This window comes from Stenella coeruleoalba (assembly GCF_951394435.1).
Source record: "Stenella coeruleoalba genome assembly, chromosome: 19".
Lineage (NCBI taxonomy): Eukaryota > Metazoa > Chordata > Mammalia > Artiodactyla > Delphinidae > Stenella > Stenella coeruleoalba.
In genome coordinates this window covers 12,571,922-12,592,466 of record NC_137165.1, presented here as the reverse complement: position 1 = coordinate 12,592,466, position 20,545 = coordinate 12,571,922, and the positions used below count along the sequence as shown (strand labels likewise).

At 51.7% G+C, this 20,545-nt stretch overlaps 1 protein-coding gene across 1 annotated transcript in view; it reads left to right on the top strand.

The window, feature by feature from the left end:
• RAP1GAP2 (RAP1 GTPase activating protein 2) overlaps window positions 1-20,545 on the top strand; it is a 213,028-nt gene that overhangs the window by 113,580 nt on the left and 78,903 nt on the right. Inside the window, exon 4 of the mRNA XM_079903638.1 lies at window positions 875-959. Coding sequence (XP_079759764.1) covers window positions 875-959 — 85 coding nt within the window. The remainder of the gene's footprint in view (window positions 1-874; window positions 960-20,545) is intronic.

Below are 20,545 nucleotides of genomic sequence, written 5' to 3'. Positions count from 1 at the left end.
GTCGCAAAACTGGGGGCTTTGTGGCTCAGCCTGGTCTTCTTAGGCTCTTAATTCTGTTATCCTTGCCTCTCCCTCCTGTCCCAGGATAGAGCCAGGGCACGTCCTGGACACCAGAGTCCCTCGTCCGGAGACTCCCCCAGGTTCTGCCCAGCTGGCCCTGTGCGTGACCATCGCTCTGAAGGCTTTTCCGTGGCACACATTCTCCCTACTGATTGGACTGTACACTAGCACTCCCTGGTCACCAGCAAGGGCCAGATGGGAAGTGGGGAGTGTGTGAGAGCCGCGGACTTGTCGCAGTCGTGTTGTCATGGTGACGCAACTCTGTTTAGCTGCCTCTCCACGGTCCTAGCCCACATGGACTAAAATAAGTTTCACCTGCGGCATACACAGCAGGCAGCCCTGTCTTCCCGAAGTCTGACCAGGGCGTGTGTGTGTGTGTGTGTGTGTGTGTGTGTGTGTGTGTGTGTTTAGAGACAAAGCGGTCCCCCCAGGGAGGAGGAACTGAAAACATTTACCCCTCTCCCCTTCTTTTCCTTCCCAGTCCTGTATCTCTTTAGACCTGTGGTTCTCAGACCTCAGCATCACAATCACCTGGAGAGATTGTTAAAACACAGATTCCTGGGCCCCATCACCCGGGAGTCTGGTGTGCACCTGAGAATGTGCATTTCTAGCAAGTGTCTGGGTGATGCTGTGGTGCAGGAACCACACTGGGAGTAGCCCTGCCTAAGATTTGAGCACATCCTGGCAAAGAAACGCACTGGCTCTATTTTTTGCATGTGTTAGACTGTGTCCTTAAGCCCAGCTGCTGTTAGAGGAGAGAGGGGAGGGGCAGACAGGCCCCCACTCACCTCTTCTGTGTTCTGTGGCCTAACAGGAAGCAGGAGCTGGCCAACAGCTCGGATGTGACCCTCCCAGACCGGCCGCTGTCCCCTCCTCTCACTGCGCCTCCCACCATGAAGGTAAGAGGCTTCCGGCTGGTAAGTGGGGAGGGGAAGTGCGCGGGGGCAAAGTGCTGTTGCTTTGGCCCCTGGCCTGGCTGCTTCTGTCCCCATGGGGGCCTTGGAATGTCTCCACACCTCTGAAGGCAGCGTCCACTTGAGATTACCCGTGTAGGAGGAAAGTGTGATTGTGAGATTCGGGGGTGTCAAGGGGCAGTGAGGAAAGAGACTGGGGCTGAAAGGGGTGGGCGGGATGCTTGGTCATTAGCGAGAGGCCTTGGGGAGCTGTAGGTTCCGGCACAAGGGGCCCAGGCGGGAGGAAGTGGGGACACTCAGAATGCAGCTGGGAGCCTTACGGGGCTACTGCCCAGAAGGGCTGCCTGGGGCTGGGGGTGGGGAAGGAGGGGTCCTGTGGGCTGGGACCCTCCTGGGACTTGAATGGCACTTGTCTGCTGCTCTGCCTGCCTCTGACTGGCCCCCTGGGCTGGCCCTGTCCCCCTAATCTCTGTGGGAGAGTTGCCTTGGGGGTTCTGGGAGCCAGTCATTCTTTCCCCATTAGCACTTCATTCACACGTCTCTCTCCTGGGAGACTACCTCCCAGGACCCTGAGGGGGCTGCATCCTCCCTACACCGAGCTCTCCCCCTTTACTGTTCAGTCTTCCCGGCAGGGTGGCCACATGGGCCTGAGCTGGCCCTCAGGGAGGACTTTGGTTCAGCCAGTAATCCTGCCTAGGCAGCAATGCGCCTCCCTCACACTTTGCCAGGTGAGGACTAGGTCTGAAGACGTCACCTGAGTCATCTGAGGTCCTGGGGTTCTGCTACAAGGTGACTCACAGGGAAATAATTAGGTATCTCTTTCCTGGGAGTCCCTGTGGTGCCCCCTCTTCCCTGACCTAATCTGTTGCAAAGTGATACCCTCAAAGGAGGTAGATAAAAGCCATCTTCCCATTATCATCCCACACTGAATGCCCATCACACACAGAACTGAGGGGGAATATCACAGAATGGCAGTCAGAGCCTGTCCTGGTTGAATTAGGAGTGCAGGAGTGGGTAGGGTGCAGGGCTGACCTAGAAGACAGCTCTGCTCTCCTCCTGGTGGGGTACCCAGGGGCATTGAAAGCCAGACCACCTTCATCAGCCTAGTCACAGTGCTGGCCTCCGAGTCAGGTGCTGGGGTGGCTTGTTTGCACAGGGTTTTACTGAGACATGTCGCCATTCTGAGTTTTAGTCCCTTGGTCTGCAGAGTTGGGTGTGGGATGCTTGTCTCTTTGCTCATGGATGGCGGGAGTTTGCAGGGAGGAATTCTGAAAGTCTCCTAGGAGGAGTCATTGAGTTCTCTTGGCAGGCTTTACTTATGTGCTCATTTAATTTACCCAACACCCAATATTTATTTGAATGTTGTGTTAGTCAGGACTCTTGGTGGCAAGTGACAGAAACATAACTCGCTTTGGCTTAAAGCATAAAAGAAAATCTATTGCCTTCGTAATGGCAAGTGTAGACTCCAGGCACGGCTGCATCCACGAAATCCGTCTCTTACCGTTTCTCTTCTGTGTTTCATCCTTTGTCAAGCTCTGGCTCTGTGGTGGCAGATGGAGACAGTAGCTCCTACTTGCTAAGTAACTCCAGTGGAAAGAAGAGTATCATTTTCCCCCCAGTAGTTCTAACAAAAGTCCCAGGGAGGAAGCTCATTGGCTGGGCTTAGGTCACATGTCTATCTCAGAGATGGAAGGCTCTGATTGGCCAGATCTGGGTCTCTTGCCCACCTTGTAAACCAGCGGTCCCCGACTTTTTTGGCACCAGGCACCGGTTTCGTAGAAGACAATTTTTCCACAGACTGGCGTGGATGCGGGGGGTGGAATGGTTTCGGGATGATTCAAGCGCATTTCATTTATCGTGCACTTTATTTCTATTATTATTACATTGTAATATATAATGAAATAATTATACAGCTCACCATAATGCTGACAGGAGGTGGAGCTCAGGTGGTAATGCGAGCGATGGAAAGCAGCTGTAAATACAGATGAAGCTTCGCCCGCCACTCACCTCCTGTTGTGCGGTCCGATTCCGAACAGGCCGCGGACCGGTACCGGTCCACGGCCCGGGGGTTGGGGACCCCTGGTCTAAACTGTAAGAACGGATAATGGGGGAGGGGTGGCGGTTTAAAGGAAAATTGAAGATGCTACGATGAGAGGAAGAGGAAACGGATGCAGTGCAGGCAAGACCAACAGCTTTCTGCTACACGTGCTGACCAGGTGCCAGGCCTAGTGCTGAGCACTGGGCCCCTGGTAGCAACAAGGCAGTGTGATCCCTGTTCTATTGGAGTTTGTCATCCAGCTATGGAGACAAAAGTTGAAAAAATAATTTCAAGAATGAGGGATGGACAGTTAGGTGGGATGAATGTTCCAAAGGAGAAGCACAGCATAGCTCAGACTATATAAGGTCTGTGGAGGGGAGATCTAATCGAGCCTTGGAGAGGGTCAGGGAGGGCTTTGAGGAAGTGGTGCTTAAGCTGAACCCTGAGAGTGGAGTAGGACTTAGTGAAGCAGAAGTGCAGTCAAGGTGGAGGAGAGTGTTCTAGATGCTTATCACTCAGAGTGAGGCCAAGAGACCAGCTGCACCTGCCTCATCGGGGAGCTCCTTAGAAATGCAGACTCTCAGGCCTCACTGCAGACCGCTGAATCAGGATCTGCATTTTACCAACATTCCCTAGTGATTCACATGTACATTACAGCTCCAGAAGCACTGCTGTAGGCTCCGTCCTCCCTGAGGCAGGAGAGAAGTTTATTCTCGAGGGACAAGAATGGCTAGAGGAGGGAGACGCAAGAGGGAAGAGATATGGGACATATGTATATGTATAACTGATTCACTTTGTTATGAAGCAGAAACTAACACACCATTGTAAAGCAATTATACTCCAATAAAGACGTAAAAAAAAAAAAAAAAAAAGAATGGCTAGAGCACTCACAGTTAGGGACCAAGAGGCAGACCCTTGGAAGTTTTGCCTAAGATTTGGGGCTTTATCCTAACTAGGGGCATCGAAGTCATTGAAGATTTTAGTCAGAGGAGTAAGGTGACAGGACTTCTGCAAAGTCACCCTGGCTCGTATGGAGGATGTGTGGGACGGAACGGAGTGGAAGTGGGATGAGTGGGGAGGCCACTGCAGGAGTCCAGTGGGAGAGGACTGACTCTGAAGGGCCTGTGACCTCCTGGAAGTGGTCAGATCTCAGAGACCTCCCAGGAGGTGGATTGGTGAGATATGAGGATTTGGGGAGAGGTAGGAAGCAAGAATGGTCCCAGGTTTGGATCAACCGGGTAAACGATACAGCCATTCTCTGAGAGGGGGTGACCCAGGAGGGAGGATGAGGCTTTAAGTTCTAAGTGCTGAGTCGGACGTGCTTGAGGCACCAATGGGGGTGTCATTGAGCAGCCGGGTACTTGGGGGCCAGGCTCAGAAGAAGGGTGTGACTGGAGATAAAAATCTGGAGTCATTTTTGTAGAGGTGGGAATTGAAGCTGGGGGTGGAGGGGTGGGTGGGTTGGTGAACTCTCCAGGGAGAGGATGGAGTGGGAAGATGGGAGATTCCGGGGGTGGCCTCCCCAGGGAAAGGCTGGTGTGGACGAGGCTGGGGACATGGTGAGAGGGATGGGCAGATGTGTCAACTACGGTGGAGAGGCCACATGTGGAGCTCGCGGTGGCCTCTGGGTTTAGTGTCCTGGTGGCTACTTAAAGCTACGATGCTCATTTACCTCTCCCCAGCCTGCTCAGCACAGAGGGAGCAGCCGTGTCGGGACTGCATTCACCAAGTCATGTTGTTAGGCCCACGCGTCCCTGCGTTGAGTTCAGGGCAGCGGCTGCGTCCTGTTCTGTGGGTTCCTAGTTCTGGTCGATGTTTATGGTGTGTTGACCGTTCTGGAATCCAGGTTGGAGGGGCAGGTGCTTCCCTTCCACTGGTTTTGTCTGGTTTTGTCTGAATCTCCTATCCCAGCAGACCCTCTTTCTCCAGGTAACACTCTTTTAAATTAAGCCAGAATACAGGGACTTCCCTGGTCGTCCAGCGGTTAATCTCCGCGCTTCCACTGCAGAGGCCACAGTTTCGATCCCTGGTCGGGGAAGTTCGCATGCTGCACGGGGCGGCCAAAAAAAAAGCCTGAATACATGTGTTCTTCAAGATGTGGACTGAAGCCCCCTCCTTCCCTATCACTTTCACCTGTGGAGTCACCTGTGCAGGTCTGGGCTCCCGCCTGCGATGTCCTCTCCAGGGTGGGATTAGGCCTCTGCTTTGCTGATACCTCCCAACTTCCCCAGGTTATTACTGCACATTGAGGTCTGAGACACTGAGGGTGGAGGCTGGAATCTCTCCAGGGTCACTGGCCCTGGAGTTCCACCAGCCCCCCCTCCCTCCCAGCATCTGGGCAGTGGAGGAGGGTCTCACTTGGTTCCCTTGGCAGTGCAGGCTCGGGTTAGGGGTGGCAGTGAAACCCCTTTGGTATTGAGTAGCTCGGGAGTCACAAAATATCAGGGATGGGTGATCCATTTCCTTTTTAGGGAAGCTGGAGGCCAGGAGGTGGGAAATGACTTGGCCAAGGTCCCATTGAAGATAGGTGTGTTCCTCCTGTAGTCATAGAGTAAGTTCAGTTCTAAGACCCAAACCATTTTTGATAAGATGCTCTCATCTCACCCCACACACCAGGAACAACCTCCTCTAGTTGCTTCCCCCACTGGGAAGGGACTACTGGAGCAGAAGCTGGCCTCCAGCCCGAGAAGCGCCCCCCACTCCCCAGGCCCCTGCCCCCCACTGGCATGCCTGCTGCAACTGGTCCTTTGCGCCCCCTTCTCCACCTCGTTGTGTTTGTGGTTTTCAAGGGAATTTTTTTTTTCTCGCTAATATGAACCTGAGGAAGAGCCACCAAAGAGGTGCCGAGCAGATGGGCCGAATGAGAGCCTGGTTCCCAACCAGAATTCGAGCTGTGGATGGTGCAGGGTGGGCTGGGAGAGGGGTTTGGGGCTGTCTCCCTGGGAATGCTGTGAATTGTTTCCCCACATCTTTTATGATCTGGTTTTCGTGCCCAAATGGGTCACCAGGCACCAAGGAGAGCGGGTGTGTGCCCAGCATTGCGCTAGGCCCCGTGTGGTCAAACTGAGGCTGCCGTCCTCGTCCCTCAAAGAACCTGCTGTCTTCGGGGGGCCTTAACCGAGCAGAAGAAACCATATGGCTGAGCATGTGACAAGCTGCAGTGTGTCATCTCAGTGGGGGGGGGGAAGGAGTGAGGATGACTTCATGGGGAGGTGGGGGGGGAGTTGGAAGGGACCCTAGTGGCAAGCACGGGGGTTGAGTGACCCCCTGGGACCGACCATACAACAGCCTTTTGGGCGTGAAGGGGTTGGGATTGACCCTCCTGATTCTTTTCCAGCTCACAGTAAGTGCACGGGGCGTTCTGTCGAAGGTGGTGATGCTGGGACTTGGTGTGTCCTTGATCTGAATTGTCACACTCGTCTCTGGAGTCCCACCAGGGCTGGGCTGGCCCGGTCAGCTGGGAGGTGACCCTTTCTTAGCCTTCTCCATCCCTCTTTGTGCCAGTCTGAGGACAGCCTCCTCCACCCCAGACCTTCTCCTTTCCCGAAGAGAACAGGGAGGGCTGGGGTGCCCGCTGTGGGGGGAGCAGAGAGTCTCATGCCTGCTTTGCCCCCCTGGTACTTTGCTCTCCATCACTCACCGATGCCCTCGAAACCCTCAGTGATGGGTCAGGCAGGTGCAAAGTCCCCACATGTTGGGGAAGAAAGTGGAGGTCAGAGGTGCCTTCTCTGCCCTCCCTTCATTCCCTTTGGACAGAGCTGTGCTGGATCTCGGCCTCCTACCCTCCCAGACTCCCGAACTGCCCACCAGCCACTTTCTGGCCTGGGTGGGGAGGCGCTGGGGTTTCCTTTCCAGCTTGTAGCACTGCCCCAGGCCCGATGCCATCTCTTACTTTGCCTGTGGCTCCTGCCCCCTGTCTTCTGTTCTCACTGGGAAAAGAGATCACCCACCTGCCTCTGTCAGGGTTGAGTGAGGGGGTGTCAGCCCCTGCCACATCTACCAAGTTTGTATGGACGAGATGAGGAGGCGTTTGTGGGAAGGATGTTGGGACCCCTCTTGGGCAGAGGCAAGAAGGGCTCAAGGACACCAGCAAGGGGGGTTGGTTTCCCCTCTTCAAGAAAGCTCTGCAGTTGGGGGCATGACAGTTGGGACAAGCGTTTGTTGCGGCCCATGACCACCGCTGCAGGAGGTTTAGCTGGCTTTCTTGTTGGCGCTCCTAGGAGAGCTGTCTCTGGTCCCCACGCAGACCCTATTTATGTCGCTGGTCCAGATGCTATCTCCTCAGGAACCACTTCCCAGGAGGCCTCTGATTTCATACAGGCCAGTGGACAGGGGAGCCCAAGGGCAGTGCAGATGCGAGGGGAGCTTAATCTGGCTCTGCATCTGTTGGGGGGCACCTTGGAGGCTTAGAGAGCTGGGAGATGTCTGTGTGTGCACCACCTGCATGAACCCACCCCTCTATTGTACCTGATTTTGTTCATTGTTTTTTTTTTGGTTTTTTTTTTTTTTGCGGTATGCGGACCTCTCACTGTTGTGGCCTCTCCCGTTGCGGAGCACAGGCTCCGGACCCGCAGGCTCAGCGGCCATGGCTCACGGGCCCAGCCGCTCCGCGGCATGTGGGATCTTCCCAGACCGGGGCACGAACCCGTGTCCCCTGCATCTGTTCATTGTTTTAAGGCCAACTAACCTACACTTCTTGCAAATTACTTTAGGTGTAACCGGATTTAAAAAATTTACATACATTGAAATGCATAAATCTTGACTGTGTACTTTTATTAATGGATACACCCATGGGACCCATACTCTGATTCAGATAGAGGACCTTTCTCTTCCCCCAGAATGTTCCACTATGTCCCTTCCTAGTCAATCCCAACCCCCTCCCCTAGGGAAGCAACCAGTATTCTGATTTTTTTTTCCACTGTAAATTAGTTTTGCCTGTTCCAGAACTGAATTTAAAAGGAGTCACGGGGACTTCCCTGGTGGTCCAGTGGTTAAGACTCTGTTTCCAGTGAGGGAGGCACGAGTTTGATCCCTGGTCAGGGAACTAGATTAAAAAAAAAAAGATAAAAGGAATCACATAATCTGTACTTGTTTGTGTCCAGCTCAGCATAATATCTGTGAGATTCACCCATGATGTAGAGTGTATGAGTAGTTTGTTCCTTTTTATGCCCACTGTATGAATACAACACAGTTTGTTTATTTTCCTCCTGTTGAGTGACATTTGGCTTGTTTCCAGTTTTGAGCTATAATGAATAACCAAATGCTCCGAATATTCTGGTATAAGTTTTGTTTTGTTTTGGACATGTGTTTTCACTTCTCTTAGGTAAATACCTAGAGGGAAATGGCTGGGTCAAAGGGGAGGTGAATGTTTAACTTTATATCAAACCGCCAAACTTTTAGCCAGGTGGTTGTACCATTTTATGTCCCTACTAGCAGTGTTATGAGAGCTCTGACTGCTTCACATCCTTGTCAACGTTTGCCATTGTCAGTCTATTTAATTTTAGCCACTTGAGTGGGCGTGTAGGGAGGGATATTTCATTGTGGCTTTAATTTGCATTTGTCTGATGACTAATGACATTGAACACTTTCTCATATGCTTGTGGACCATTCTTACAGTTCCTTTGTCCCTCCTCCCCCTTTAAAATTGAGTTGTTTGTCTTCCTGTAGGCATTCTTTACATATTCTAGATACAAGCTCATTCCTTGTCTTAACAGCGTCTTTGATGAACAGAAGTTTTAATTTTGATGATGTCCAATTTATGGACTTTTTTTTTCATTTTGTGTCTGTAGCTTTCTTTGCTTATTCCATATCACAAAGATTTTCTTCCATATTTTCTTCTAGAAGCTGTCTAGTTTGAGCTATAGATCTAAGATCCATCTCAATTTAATTTAATTGTGTGGCATGATCTAGGCATTGTTGGGCAGCAAGCCTTATACTTGCCCAGCCTCGAGACAGAAAGCCTCGAGAAGGAAGAGCCCAGGGTCAGTGACAGAGACATCGATGGTTTAATGGACAGGGGATCTTACATGTCTGAAGCAAGGTCCTGGAGTGACACCGCACTGTGTGAGGCAGACGAGGGCAGGACAGGGCAGCAGTCTTCACTACTGGAGGGGAGAGGGAGGATACCCGTTATAGTGGGAATTGACATCAGCTTGGCTCATTGGTTACCAGGGAAACCAGCAGAGGAGCACGTCCTTCACCGCCCCTTTGCCCCTTTGATACGCTATCATGGTGGAGGTGTTCTGATCTAAGGACTAGAACTAGCTGGGTCGGAGTGGGGGGCAAGTATGTAGGCATTTACTGATTAGGCTCTATGACTAAGAGGGAAAGTCTGTCAGGTGAGTAGGGTGTAGGTGAGGCAGGGACCAGTTGAGCAGGGGGATGTATAGTGAGCAAGAGAGTAGCCATCTTGAGTGGCCTGATGGTACCGGTATCTAGGTCCATTTATTCCCATATGGATATCCAGTCATTGAAAAGACTTAGGGTTGCTTTGGTACCTTGGTCAAAAATCCGCTGGCTCTATACATGCACCCATGCACGTGTATGGTTGTCTCTGTAAGCCGTGATGTTTCTCCAGATCAGGGCAGGCAAATGTGTGACACTCGTGCCAGCCCACCAGCCTTCTGCCCCTATGGCGGATGTTAGTAACGATCATGGCACCCTCGCCCATGAGTTTAGATGTGGCTTCAGAGTCCTCTCCAGCAAAGCCCTGCAGGTAGCCACCGCCAGTCATTTGAGCCGACACTTGAGATGAATTGCTTCTGGCATCTCCGATTGAACTTGGCGGAAGAGGTTAAGTTGTTTGCTCCATGTCCCACAGCTGGTGAGGACAGGGCCAGGATTTGGACTCAGGTCTGTCTGTGTGGCTCGGAAGCCTGTGCTGTCTTAACCACACTCCGGACTGCTTTCCATGGGTCATGTGAGCATGTTACTTAATCTCCCTGACCTCCAGTTTCTTCACCTTGTAGAATGAGGACAATGGCCACCTGGAGGAGCGGGTGTGAGGAGTAATGAGGTAAACCGTGACGCAGCTAGTGGGGCGCTTAACACATAGTGGGGGCTCAGTAAGTGGTCATGATAATAATGATGATAATTACGATGGTGATGACGGTGACGGTGATGATGATGGTGGTGGTGTTGATGGTGATGATGTTGATGACGATGTAGTTCTTGCCCTTGAGAAACATACAGAGGGCTTCTCTCTAGGGAACTGGGAGCCACCAGCACGTGAGAGTCCTTTGCCTGTTCCCATGGAGCCTTCTGAACTGGAGGCCCCGGGGGGCGCCCTGCCTCCTAGCAATTGCTAATGCAGCCCAAACCTCAGGCTTAGGCCTAGGCATCCAGTTCACTAGGGCCTGATTCCTTCTCTCCTTTGTTTCAGGGGAACAGGCCAGCTGGGCTTCCAGAATGGTCTCTCTGGGAACCCTACCTCTCTCCTTTGATTCTCCAGCCCATCTCCCTTTCCTTCTGACAGGCCACATGGTCTCCCCCATCAGGGAGGTTAATCCAGTTCCTTTGACCTGGACCCAGATCCCTCTGAGGCTCTTTCTCAGAAAGGTGACACATGTGGAGTAGGAGTTAAGAACACAGTTTCTGGAGCCAGCTTGCCTGGTGTAAGGCTTTGCCGTTTCCTAGCTGTGGACCGTCTCTGGGCCTCAGTTCCCTCATCTGTAGAGTAGGGATATGAGAGTACCTGCCACGTGTGGTTGTAATGGGGATTAATAGAGATGATGTACGTTTATCACTTAGAGGCACGTGGCGTGTGCTGCAGAAATGTTCGTACTTATTATTCCTCCAGAGAACAGCAATGCTCAGAGGGAAGGTCTGGAAGGAGGTGCACTGAGTTTTCTATTGCTAATATAGTTCCTCCTCAGGACTCCCTGATGCCCTGCCTGATACCCAGGACTGAGGTGCCTCTCCATAACCAATGAACAAAAATTGAAATTGCATTTTGTGTGATTGGCCCCACCTGAGCCCTGTGTACCAGACCCCAAACCCTGCCTGATAAGTATGGATGACAGTAAGAGTATTGGAAAAAGGCCCAAACCAAAGATCCTGCCCAACAAACTCAGATGGACCTCGGGGAGGGGTCTTTAGGGAGGAAGCATCCCTCTGGATCATGTTCCCATCACTTGAAGTCAGGCTGCCCTGAGCTAGTCAGTGTTCACAGACCAGGTGGGTCCCCATGGTGATAGGGAGAAACTGTAAGGCCATTGTCCTCATGAAGGATTTTGGGATTGGACTGAGCGGAGATCCGGATAATTCAAGGCCATGGAGTGTCCCGGGGTTGGCCTTGGAATGCATTTTATAATCTGTTTGTCCCCATCAGAAGGTTCCTTCCTAATTCCTTTTGCCTGCGGCTAGTATTGAAACGAGTCTATATTTCTAGACAGATACCGACCTTGTGCCCTGATAGAGCACTTGGCATTCAGGGCGTCTCCTTGGGGATGCTTCGCGTGCTGCTGTAGCCCTAGTCATGCCACCTGCCTTTGAAGGCCTGGCAGCTGTCCTACCCCATAACTTAGCCTCTAGTTTACAACATCCCTGCTTGTTTTGGTCCTGCCTTCCCCGATGGACAACGCTGGGTCTGGCACACAGAGCCCGGGCCTTAGTAACACCTGTGTGACATTGTGCAGTTCGGTCATCTCCTAGGAACCTCAGTTCCTTCATTTGTGGGACTAAGCCCACCCCGTAGGGTTGCTGTGAGGATTACAGGAGGAAGCGGGTGGGCAAGGGCTTCATACCGATATAACGCCACACGGGTGTTTTATTGGTATGTGATGGGTACTCGTGGTTTTTATCGTGGGCAGTGAGCTAAATACTTGTGTGGTGGTTTCATTGATTATCCCGCTCCTCTTCTGGCTGCCATAGACACTTCTGCGCCGAGACCGGCTCTGGAGTGGGGTCCTGCCAGATTCCATGCCCCGCCTCGCATCCCCACCCCATGCATGCTTAGGGGTCGTGTCATTGACCTGACACTCAAGCCCGGTGTGTCTGGTGCTTTGTGGGACGGTGGACAGTGGGTTTTGTGTTTGTTCCTGGAGGGAGTCACCCCTGCACTATGAGTCCCGTAGGTACCTCCTGTGTGTCCCCCTCCTGTTGGCTTTTTTCCCCTGGACCCCTAGTAGATTCCCGGTTCTTGGATGAGTGAGGAGATGGTGTTTCAGGCCTTAGGGTGTCTGTTCATTTCCTGGGGCCACTGTAACAAATTACCACAAACTTCATGGCTTAAGACAACAGAAATGTATTCTCTCGCAGTTCTGGAGGCTAGAAGTCTGAAATCAAGGTGTCGGCAGGGCTGCGCTCCCTCCAAAGGCACTAGAGGAGGCAGATCCTTGCTTGCTTCTTCCGGTAGGCGTGTAGGTGGCTATAGGCCTTCCTGTGGTTTGGGGCTGCATGATTCCACTCTGCCTCCGTCTTCACATGGCCTTCTCGTCTCCCTGGGCCTGTGGGTCTCTTATAAGGATTTAGGGCCCACCTGGATCCACCTGGCTCTCATCTCAAGATGCTTAATTGTGCCTGCAAAGACCGTTTTTTCCAAATCGGGTCACATTCACAGATTCTTGGGTGGACATATCTTTTTTGGGGGGCACCATTTAACCCACTATAGGGTGTGAGCGGCCCTCTTTCAGGAGCCCCCGATGGGAGGCTGGTGAGGCCCAGAAGCTATGCCAGCACCTGCTTACTTTTGTGTAGTTGGAGGTCATTCAGGTGTGACTGCAGGTGTGTGTATGTGTGTGATGGGGCAGAGTGTTGCTGGAGCAGGGCTGGGAGGAACTGGCCCAATGCAGCCCCAGCTCCATCGCCCGAGGGGACAGGACATGTTCTCCTATCCTTGTTGTCACTGGGCCTGGGACATAAGGGGCCCAGAGCAGGTGCTTCATAAACACTTAGTGGTTGGTGCTTAAGACATACTCATAACAGGTGATTTATGAATTCTCATCAATTGATCCAGCCTTGAGGATGTGGCATTGAACTAAAAAAGCCCAGTATTTTCTTGGAGAATTTTTCCTTTTTTAATAAATTTATTTATTTATTTATTTTTGGCTGCGTTGGGTCTTCGTTGCTGCACCCGGGCTTTCTCTAGTTGTGGCGAGCCGGGGCTACTCTTTGTTGCAGTGCGCGCACTTCTCACTGTGGTGGCTTCTCTTGTTGCGGAGCACAGGCTCAGTAGTTGTGGTGCATGGCCTTAGTTGCTCCGGGGCATGTGGGATCTTCCTGGACCAGGGCTCGAACCCATGTCCCCTGCATTGGCAGGTGGATTCTTAACCACTGTGCTACCAGGGAAGCCCCATCTTGGAGAAATTTTGTAAGATATTTTTTTTTTTGCAAGTGAACAGCAACCCCTCACCCCACACCCTATTTTAAATAAGGTGTTATATGCTTCTTATAAAAAAATGTAAGAAATTGTAAAGTATAAAGTAAAAAAATCCAAAACAAAACTCTAGTAATAATCCCACCATCCAGCCATATTCATCATTACCGTTTGCTAAGCCTCGAGACATCTCGGCGTCATGCACACAGACAGAGGCATAAATAAATGGGATCTGACTTACTTCACTCTGTATGACAGACTCTAGGTCCATCCACCTCACTACAAATAACTCATTTCGTTTCTTTTTATGGCTGAGTAATATTCCATTGTATATATGTGCCGCATCTTCTTTATCCATTCATCCGTCGATGGACACTTAGGTTGCTTCCATGTCCTGGCTATTGTAAATAGTGCTGCAATGAACATTGTGGTACATGACTCTTTTTGAATTCTGGTTTTCTTAGGGTATATGCCCAGTAGTGGGATTGCTGGGTCGTATGGTAGTTCTATTTTTAGTTTTTTAAGGAACCTCCATACTGTTCTCCATAGTGTCTGTATCAATTTACATTCCCACCAACCGTGCAAGAGGGTTCCCATTTCTCCACACCCTCTCAAAGTGAGAGAGTGGCATGGACATATATACACTACCAAATGTAAAATCGATAGCTAGTGGGAAGCAGCCGCATAGCACAGGGAAATCAGCTTGGTGCTTTGGGACCACCTAGAGGGGTGGGATAGGGAGGGTGGGAGGGAGATGCAAGAGGGAAGAGATATGGGAACATATGTGTATGTATAACTGATTCACTTTGTTATAAAGCGGAAACTAACACAGCATTGTAAAGCAATTATACTCCAATAAAGATGTTTAAAAAAAAAAGAAATTGCAATAAATAAATAAATAAATGGGATTGTACCATTTGTGCTCATTTGTAATAAAAAGAGTTAAATTCGATTTTACTTGCATTTAATTAGTGAAGAGAAAACCAGGTGGCTCAGAAGGAGTCACTGAAGTTTAGATAAATTTTTCTGCTCCAGAAGAGATAGTAACCCCTGTAAGAGTCCTCTAAAGATGAGGTAAATTATTCTATTAAATTATTTTATTAAAAAAATATGGACAGATTTTTGGTTTTTTTTTTTTGGCTGTGTTGAGTCTTCGTTGCTGCCTGCGGGCTTTCTGTAGTTGTGGTGAGCGGGGGCTACTCTTCGTTGCGGTGCACGGGCTTCTCATTGCGGTGGCTTCTCTTGTTTTGGAGCACAGGCTCTAGGCGCGTGGGCTTCAGTAGTTGTGGCATGCAGGCTCAGTAGTTGTGGCTCACAGGCTCTAGAGCGCAGGCTCAGTACTGGTGGTGCACGGGCTTAGTTGCTCCACGGCCATGTGGGATCTTCCCGGACCAGGGCTTGAACCTGTGTCCCCTGCATTGGCAGGCAGATTCTCAACCACTGTGCCACCAGGGAAGTCCCCAAACAAATCTTTGAGGGTGGTGACATTAATTTTTTTTAAATAAATTATTTCCACTTTATACATAGTGTTTGGCTCCCTTCTTTGGGATATGAGAACCAGGTGATTTTGGAGGAGCGGTAGTGCAGTCTATGAACAGCGTGGCTCGCTCCTTTTGAGGGAAACTGCCATGCCCTTACCAGCAGCCTGGGCTGCCAGGGTCTGCATCTCCAGGTATGTGGAGAGGTGGAGGGGAGCCTTTCAAGAGCTCCAGCCCAGGTCCACGTGGAAATTAAGCAGAACCTGTTGCGGGAGTGAATTGGGTTTGCTAGCAAATGACACAGCTGAGCTGATTTGATTTGGCAGCAGGACCGAGAAGCTTCTGAAATGTCAGATGTTAATGTGATGGCTGGTTGGCTCTAAATGGGAAGCCAGGAGTGAGGGGTGGGTGGCCTGGTGGCGTCCTCTGCTGTGGAAGGGGAAAAGAGGAGGGACTGGGGAGAGGGGAAATAGGAGGGGGGAGGGGAGGGAAGAGGCGAGGGAAGGAGGGAAAGCAGGTGGGAACAGGCAGGAAGGGGATGAAGGAGGTCAGGTGGATGGGCTGGTTTGCTTGTTTGAGGATCGCTAGCTGGTAGGCCTGGGCCCAGTTTGCCGTCAGATACGCTTTGTTTGACCAACATGGTATTAAAAAATGAATTTCCGTACTATTGGGAGGGATGTGCTCTCTCCAACTATCTTGCCTTATATCCTCCCTGTGTCTAAGGGCATCCAGGTTTAGGACCTTTTCCAGATGCTCTGCTACTGTTTCTAGAGTTTTCCCTTCCCAGGGACTCACCCTGGTGGGTGACCTGGGCTCAGAGGAGACCAGCATTGCATCTCGCCCCAGAGATGATGATTCTGAAAATCCACTGGACCCCCGATGGCTCCCAGCATCGCTGCCTTGTGGATGTCCAGTTGGGTTTCAGGACAGCATTTGAGGGTCCCTTTGGGGTGGTTATTCCGTGGTCGGGAGAGCCAGGCTGTGAGATGTAGGAGACAGGAGCTATGCCTTGCGTAGCTCCGTCTCCTCATGCTCGACGGCCCTTTGTTGAACTGGGAAGACGTGATGTCCACCCTTTGAGGGTATGATGGCTGCGAGGAGGCCAAGCCCCAGAAACCATCTCGGAGAGTGACCCAAGAAGGGACATGACCTCCACTGAGTGGTCTGGTGGTCCCTGCTTGGGTGTGGAAGCAAGGGTGGCCTGGGTATGCTCAGAAAAGCAGAAAATCCTTGGAAGATCCTCTCCCTGTCACTTCCCCATGAGGGGATGCGTCCTGGGGTCTGGGGTGGGGGGAGAGTGGGTCCCTCAAACATTAGAATAGTGAAGGAGAAAGCAGGTCAGGAACCATGGTGAGATCTGAAGAGCGGGAAGGTGGGTCTTCAAAGCCTGGGAGGGTTCAGTAAGTGTCAGGGATGGGCCTTGTCACCCCAAGAGCAAAGCTGAGCCACAGATCCAGAGCCTGGGGGTACCTGAGGTTAGTGCTGGCAGCGGAGGTGGGAACCTTGAAACCCAGGCCTCCCAGGTCATCGGTCCAGCCTGAGTTGTCATGGACAGGCGGGGTCCCAGGTCCTGCTGGCATGGCATGGTCCTCTGTCATCTCCTGGGCAGCCTTTCTCCTTGCCTGTGGGTCCCAGGCCCAGTGAAGGTCAGGAATCCACACCTGGTTTCCTGAAGATCAGCAAAGAGCTTCAAGGCAGTTATCAAAACATCAAAATAACGTTCATCCCGGACTGTGACTATGTGTCTCAGAACATTTCAGTTCTGCAGAGCAGGGGCGTGGTGCTAGAGCGTCAGAGTTCCTTCCTGCCCGTGGTTACACTGGACTTATATCTGTCGAGAGGTCTGTATTAGTGTCTCATGGCTGCTGAAACAGATGATGACAAGCGTAGTAGCTTAAGACAACACAGATTTATCATCTTAGAGTTCTGGAGGTCAGAAGTCTGCAATGGGTCTCACTGGGCTAAAATCGAGGTGTCCATGGGGACGCATTCCTTCTGGAGGCTCTAGGAGAGAATTTATTTCGTTGCCTTTTCCAGCTTCTAGAAGGCCACCTGCATTCCTCGACTCCCAGCCCCATTCCACCATCTTCAAAGGCAGCAACATTGATTGGGCCAGGTCCTTCCCACACTGCCATCGCTCTCATTCTCTCTCTTCTGCCTTCTATTATAAGGACTCTTTTGTTTATATTGGGCCTACTTGGGTAATCCAGGACCCTCCGCTCACCTCAGGGCCAGCTGATCAGCAACCTTAATTCCCTCTGTCACCATTAACCTCACATATTCACAGGTCCTGAGGATTAAGGACAAGAACATCTTTTGTAGGTGGGTGTTATTCAGCTGTGACTAGCTCAGGCCACCTTCATGGTTCAGTAGGAGAGGCTGGGTCTTGTCAGAACTGGGTTCCTTATCTGTAAAATGGGGGAGATTTTTTTTACCCCTAGTGGAAACCCTAGAGGCCCAGCACACAGTAGGTCTTCCATCCGTGGGATCCTATGACTGATAATTTGCTTGCCTGATTTCATTGCTTTGTGAGCCCATGACTGATTATATGATTTTAAGTGTCCTCCCCTGACCATGGGGTTCGGAGGGTAGGCATGTCACATGTCCCTAAACTTTTCCACGGAGAAAAGAAGGTCACACAGTGCTCACGTCGTCAATCCAGAGCTGAGATGTGACCTTGATTTTGTTACCTTCAGTCAGCAACTTGCCGATCTCCCATCCAGGTGGAAAGATAACCCCTCATGGAGGAAAAAAATGACACACGTGAGCTTCCAGCCCTGATTTGGCGTTGTCCAGTCTTCCCTTGGAAGGAGGTGCCGTGGCCTGTCTCTGTTCATACGTGTTCATCTTCCTCCCATCTAGCCTGAACCTTTCTTCTTGCAGGTTCAGCCTGCTGGCTCTCAGCTTGGCTGGCAGGGAAACAGCAAAGCTGGCCACGAGGTTGATAATGACACCAAATCCCAGTGATCTGCTTCTAACAGATCCCATTCCAAAGTGTCACCACTTCCGTCGCAGGACCACCCTCTGCTTCTTGCTGTTAGAGCGGACTGTGTGTTGTGGGTGTGAGGTCACCTGGGGGCTGAGGGGGGGAAGGAGTGGGAGGCGAGAGAGGTACTTCATTGTGCGGAGACTAGCCGTGCTTAGATAACCCTCCCCAGGCGACCTGCCTGGCATGGAAAGTCCCCCTCCTGGTCCCCCAGGTCAGATAGTGTTGCCTGGCTACGGGGTAGCCAGCAAGGCTCTGGCAGGGAGAGTAAACAGGCACACACGTTTAAAATTTAATATCCCCGGGAGGGTCAACACTCGAGCAGGGCCTTACAGCGCACCGATAATCTCTAATTCTCCTTGCTCCGTGAGTGTGTGTGTGTGCTGGGGGTGAGGCATCACCAAGACCCAGATGGTCTCTTCTGGGAATCGGCCATCCGCTGCTGTGAGGGACGGGCAGGGGTGGGCGAGTTACAGCTTCAGCCCCATGACGACTGTCGCCCTGGTCACCTGGGCAAGACTCCTGGGACACCCTGGCGTAGCCTGGACTCCTCTGCTGGGATGGAGCGTTGAGGGCACGGGGATCTGGGGGCCGCTGCTCCAGATTCTGCCTTGAACTGCAAAGAGATCGCTATGGTGGGCCAGGCCCCCGTGGAAGGCATGGACCACACGGGGCACCCAACATCAGGGATGAGTGGGGGCTGACATCGGCAATCTGGGGCCAACTGGGTATCTTGTGAGGGGCTGTCTGACGAGAGGGAAGGATGCCTTTTTCCAGTTGGTTCACCCAGAGGGGTGCCCTGTTCTCATTCCCACAAAGGTACTTCGCAGGCAAGCCTTGGTCCCGCTAAAAGGAAAGTCATTATGCTGGTTGAGGCCCAGAGACCACTTGCAGGGTGCCAAGCATCACAGGGCTTGTTCCCAGGCAGCTCCCTTCTCTCCTGAGGAGGCGCAGGGGTCCCAGCAGCTGTGGGATATGGGGGAGGTGGGCAGACTCACCCTCTCTGTGTGGGGTGGGAAAGTAGGCCAGCATCCTCTTAGCTAGAGGTGCACAAATGGCTGCTTGGGGCATCTCCTGGCACTTGGTTGGGGAGACCCTGGGGTGGTGTCCTAGTAAGGTCATTCCCGGCAGGGATCATTTGACAGCAGTGGGTGGTCTACAGCCAGCGAGGCTGGTATGTGCTTCGTGCTTGCTCCTCTTCCGTTGCTTGGGCTTCTTCCTCAGCCCCCACCCCGCAGCCTCCCTCCTTCTTTCTAAATCTCCTCACTCAAAGGTGCAGCTTGGATGCCACCTCCGCCATGAAGCCTTCCCTGAACTCCTCCAGCAGGAGTTTGTATTGCTTGGTCTCCTGCACAAGAACACCTTACACGTGGAAGTTCCAGTGAAATCCCTTCCTTTACTTGGCTAGTATTTATTGGTCACCTGCCATGGATTAAGGACCACTTTAGGGCCTGGGGACACAGCAGGGAAGCCGGCAGACGCGATTCCTGTGGACACGGAGCTTACTGTCCAGTGAGGGAGACGGATGGTAGTTAAGAAAGCCATCAGACAACAGTAGCTTCTGATCAGTGCCCCGAAGAGAGACACAAACATGGTGTTTGGGGAGGGGCATCATTTCGAGGGTGCTATTTGAGAATATTGTGTCTGTGGCAGGGAGAAATGGCTTTGCCAGGGGGCTCAAGGAAGGCCTGGAGGAGGTAACATTTTAGCTGAGCCCTGAAAGGTGAGAAGGAATGGCCGTGTGAAGAGCTGGGGGTGTGTCTGGGTGCCAGATATAACAAGTGCAAAGGCACCGAGGCAGGGAACAATCTGTTCTTTTTTTTTTCTTCTTTTCTTCTTTTTATTGAAGTATAGTTGATTTACAGTATTGTGTTAGTTTCAGGTGTACAGCACAGTGATTCAGTTATACATAAATATGGGGTTGGCCAAAAAGTTCGTTTGGGTTTTTCCGTAAGATGTTACAGAAAAACCCGAACGAGCTTTTTGGCCAACCCTGTATGTATATATGTGTGTATATATATATATATTCTTTTTATTTTTCTTAATTTTATTTTTGGCTGTGTTGGGTCTTTGATGCTGCTCGCGGCCTTTCTCTAGTTGTGGCGAGCGGGGGCTACTCTTCCTTGCGGCGCCTGGGCTTCTCATTGCGGTGACTTCTCTTGTTGCGGAGCACAGGCTCTAGGCGCATGGGCTTCAGTGGTTGTGGCACGCGGGCTCCGTAGTTGTGGCTCACGGGCTCTAGAGCGCAGGCTCAGTAGCTGTGGCGCACGGGCTTAGTTGCTCCGCGGCATGTGGGATCTTCCCGGACCGGGCTCGAATCCGTGTCCCCTGAATTGGCAGGCGGATTCTTAACCATTGCGCCACCAGGGAAGTCCTGGATATGTTCTTTTTCAGATTCTTTTCCATTGTAGGTTATTACAAGATACTGAATATAGCTCCCCGTGCTGTACAGTAGGTCCTTGTTATTTGTGTGTCTGTGCTTTGGAAGAACAGAAAGGAGGCCTGTGCAGCTGGAGTAGGGTGAGCGAGGCGGGAGGTTGCCGAGAGGCAAAGCATCCAGGCCTGTGGGTCTTGGGAAGGGTCCTGATCAGCAGAGTGATGTGATTCATCTCTGGCTGCCACGTGGAGAATGGGCTATAGATCAGCAGAAGGGGAAGGTGGGAGCCCAGATGGGAGGCTGTGGCTCTAGTCCGGGCAAAAAGCGAAGGGGGCTTGAACCCGGGAGGGTGTTGGCAGTGGAGATGGAGAGAAATG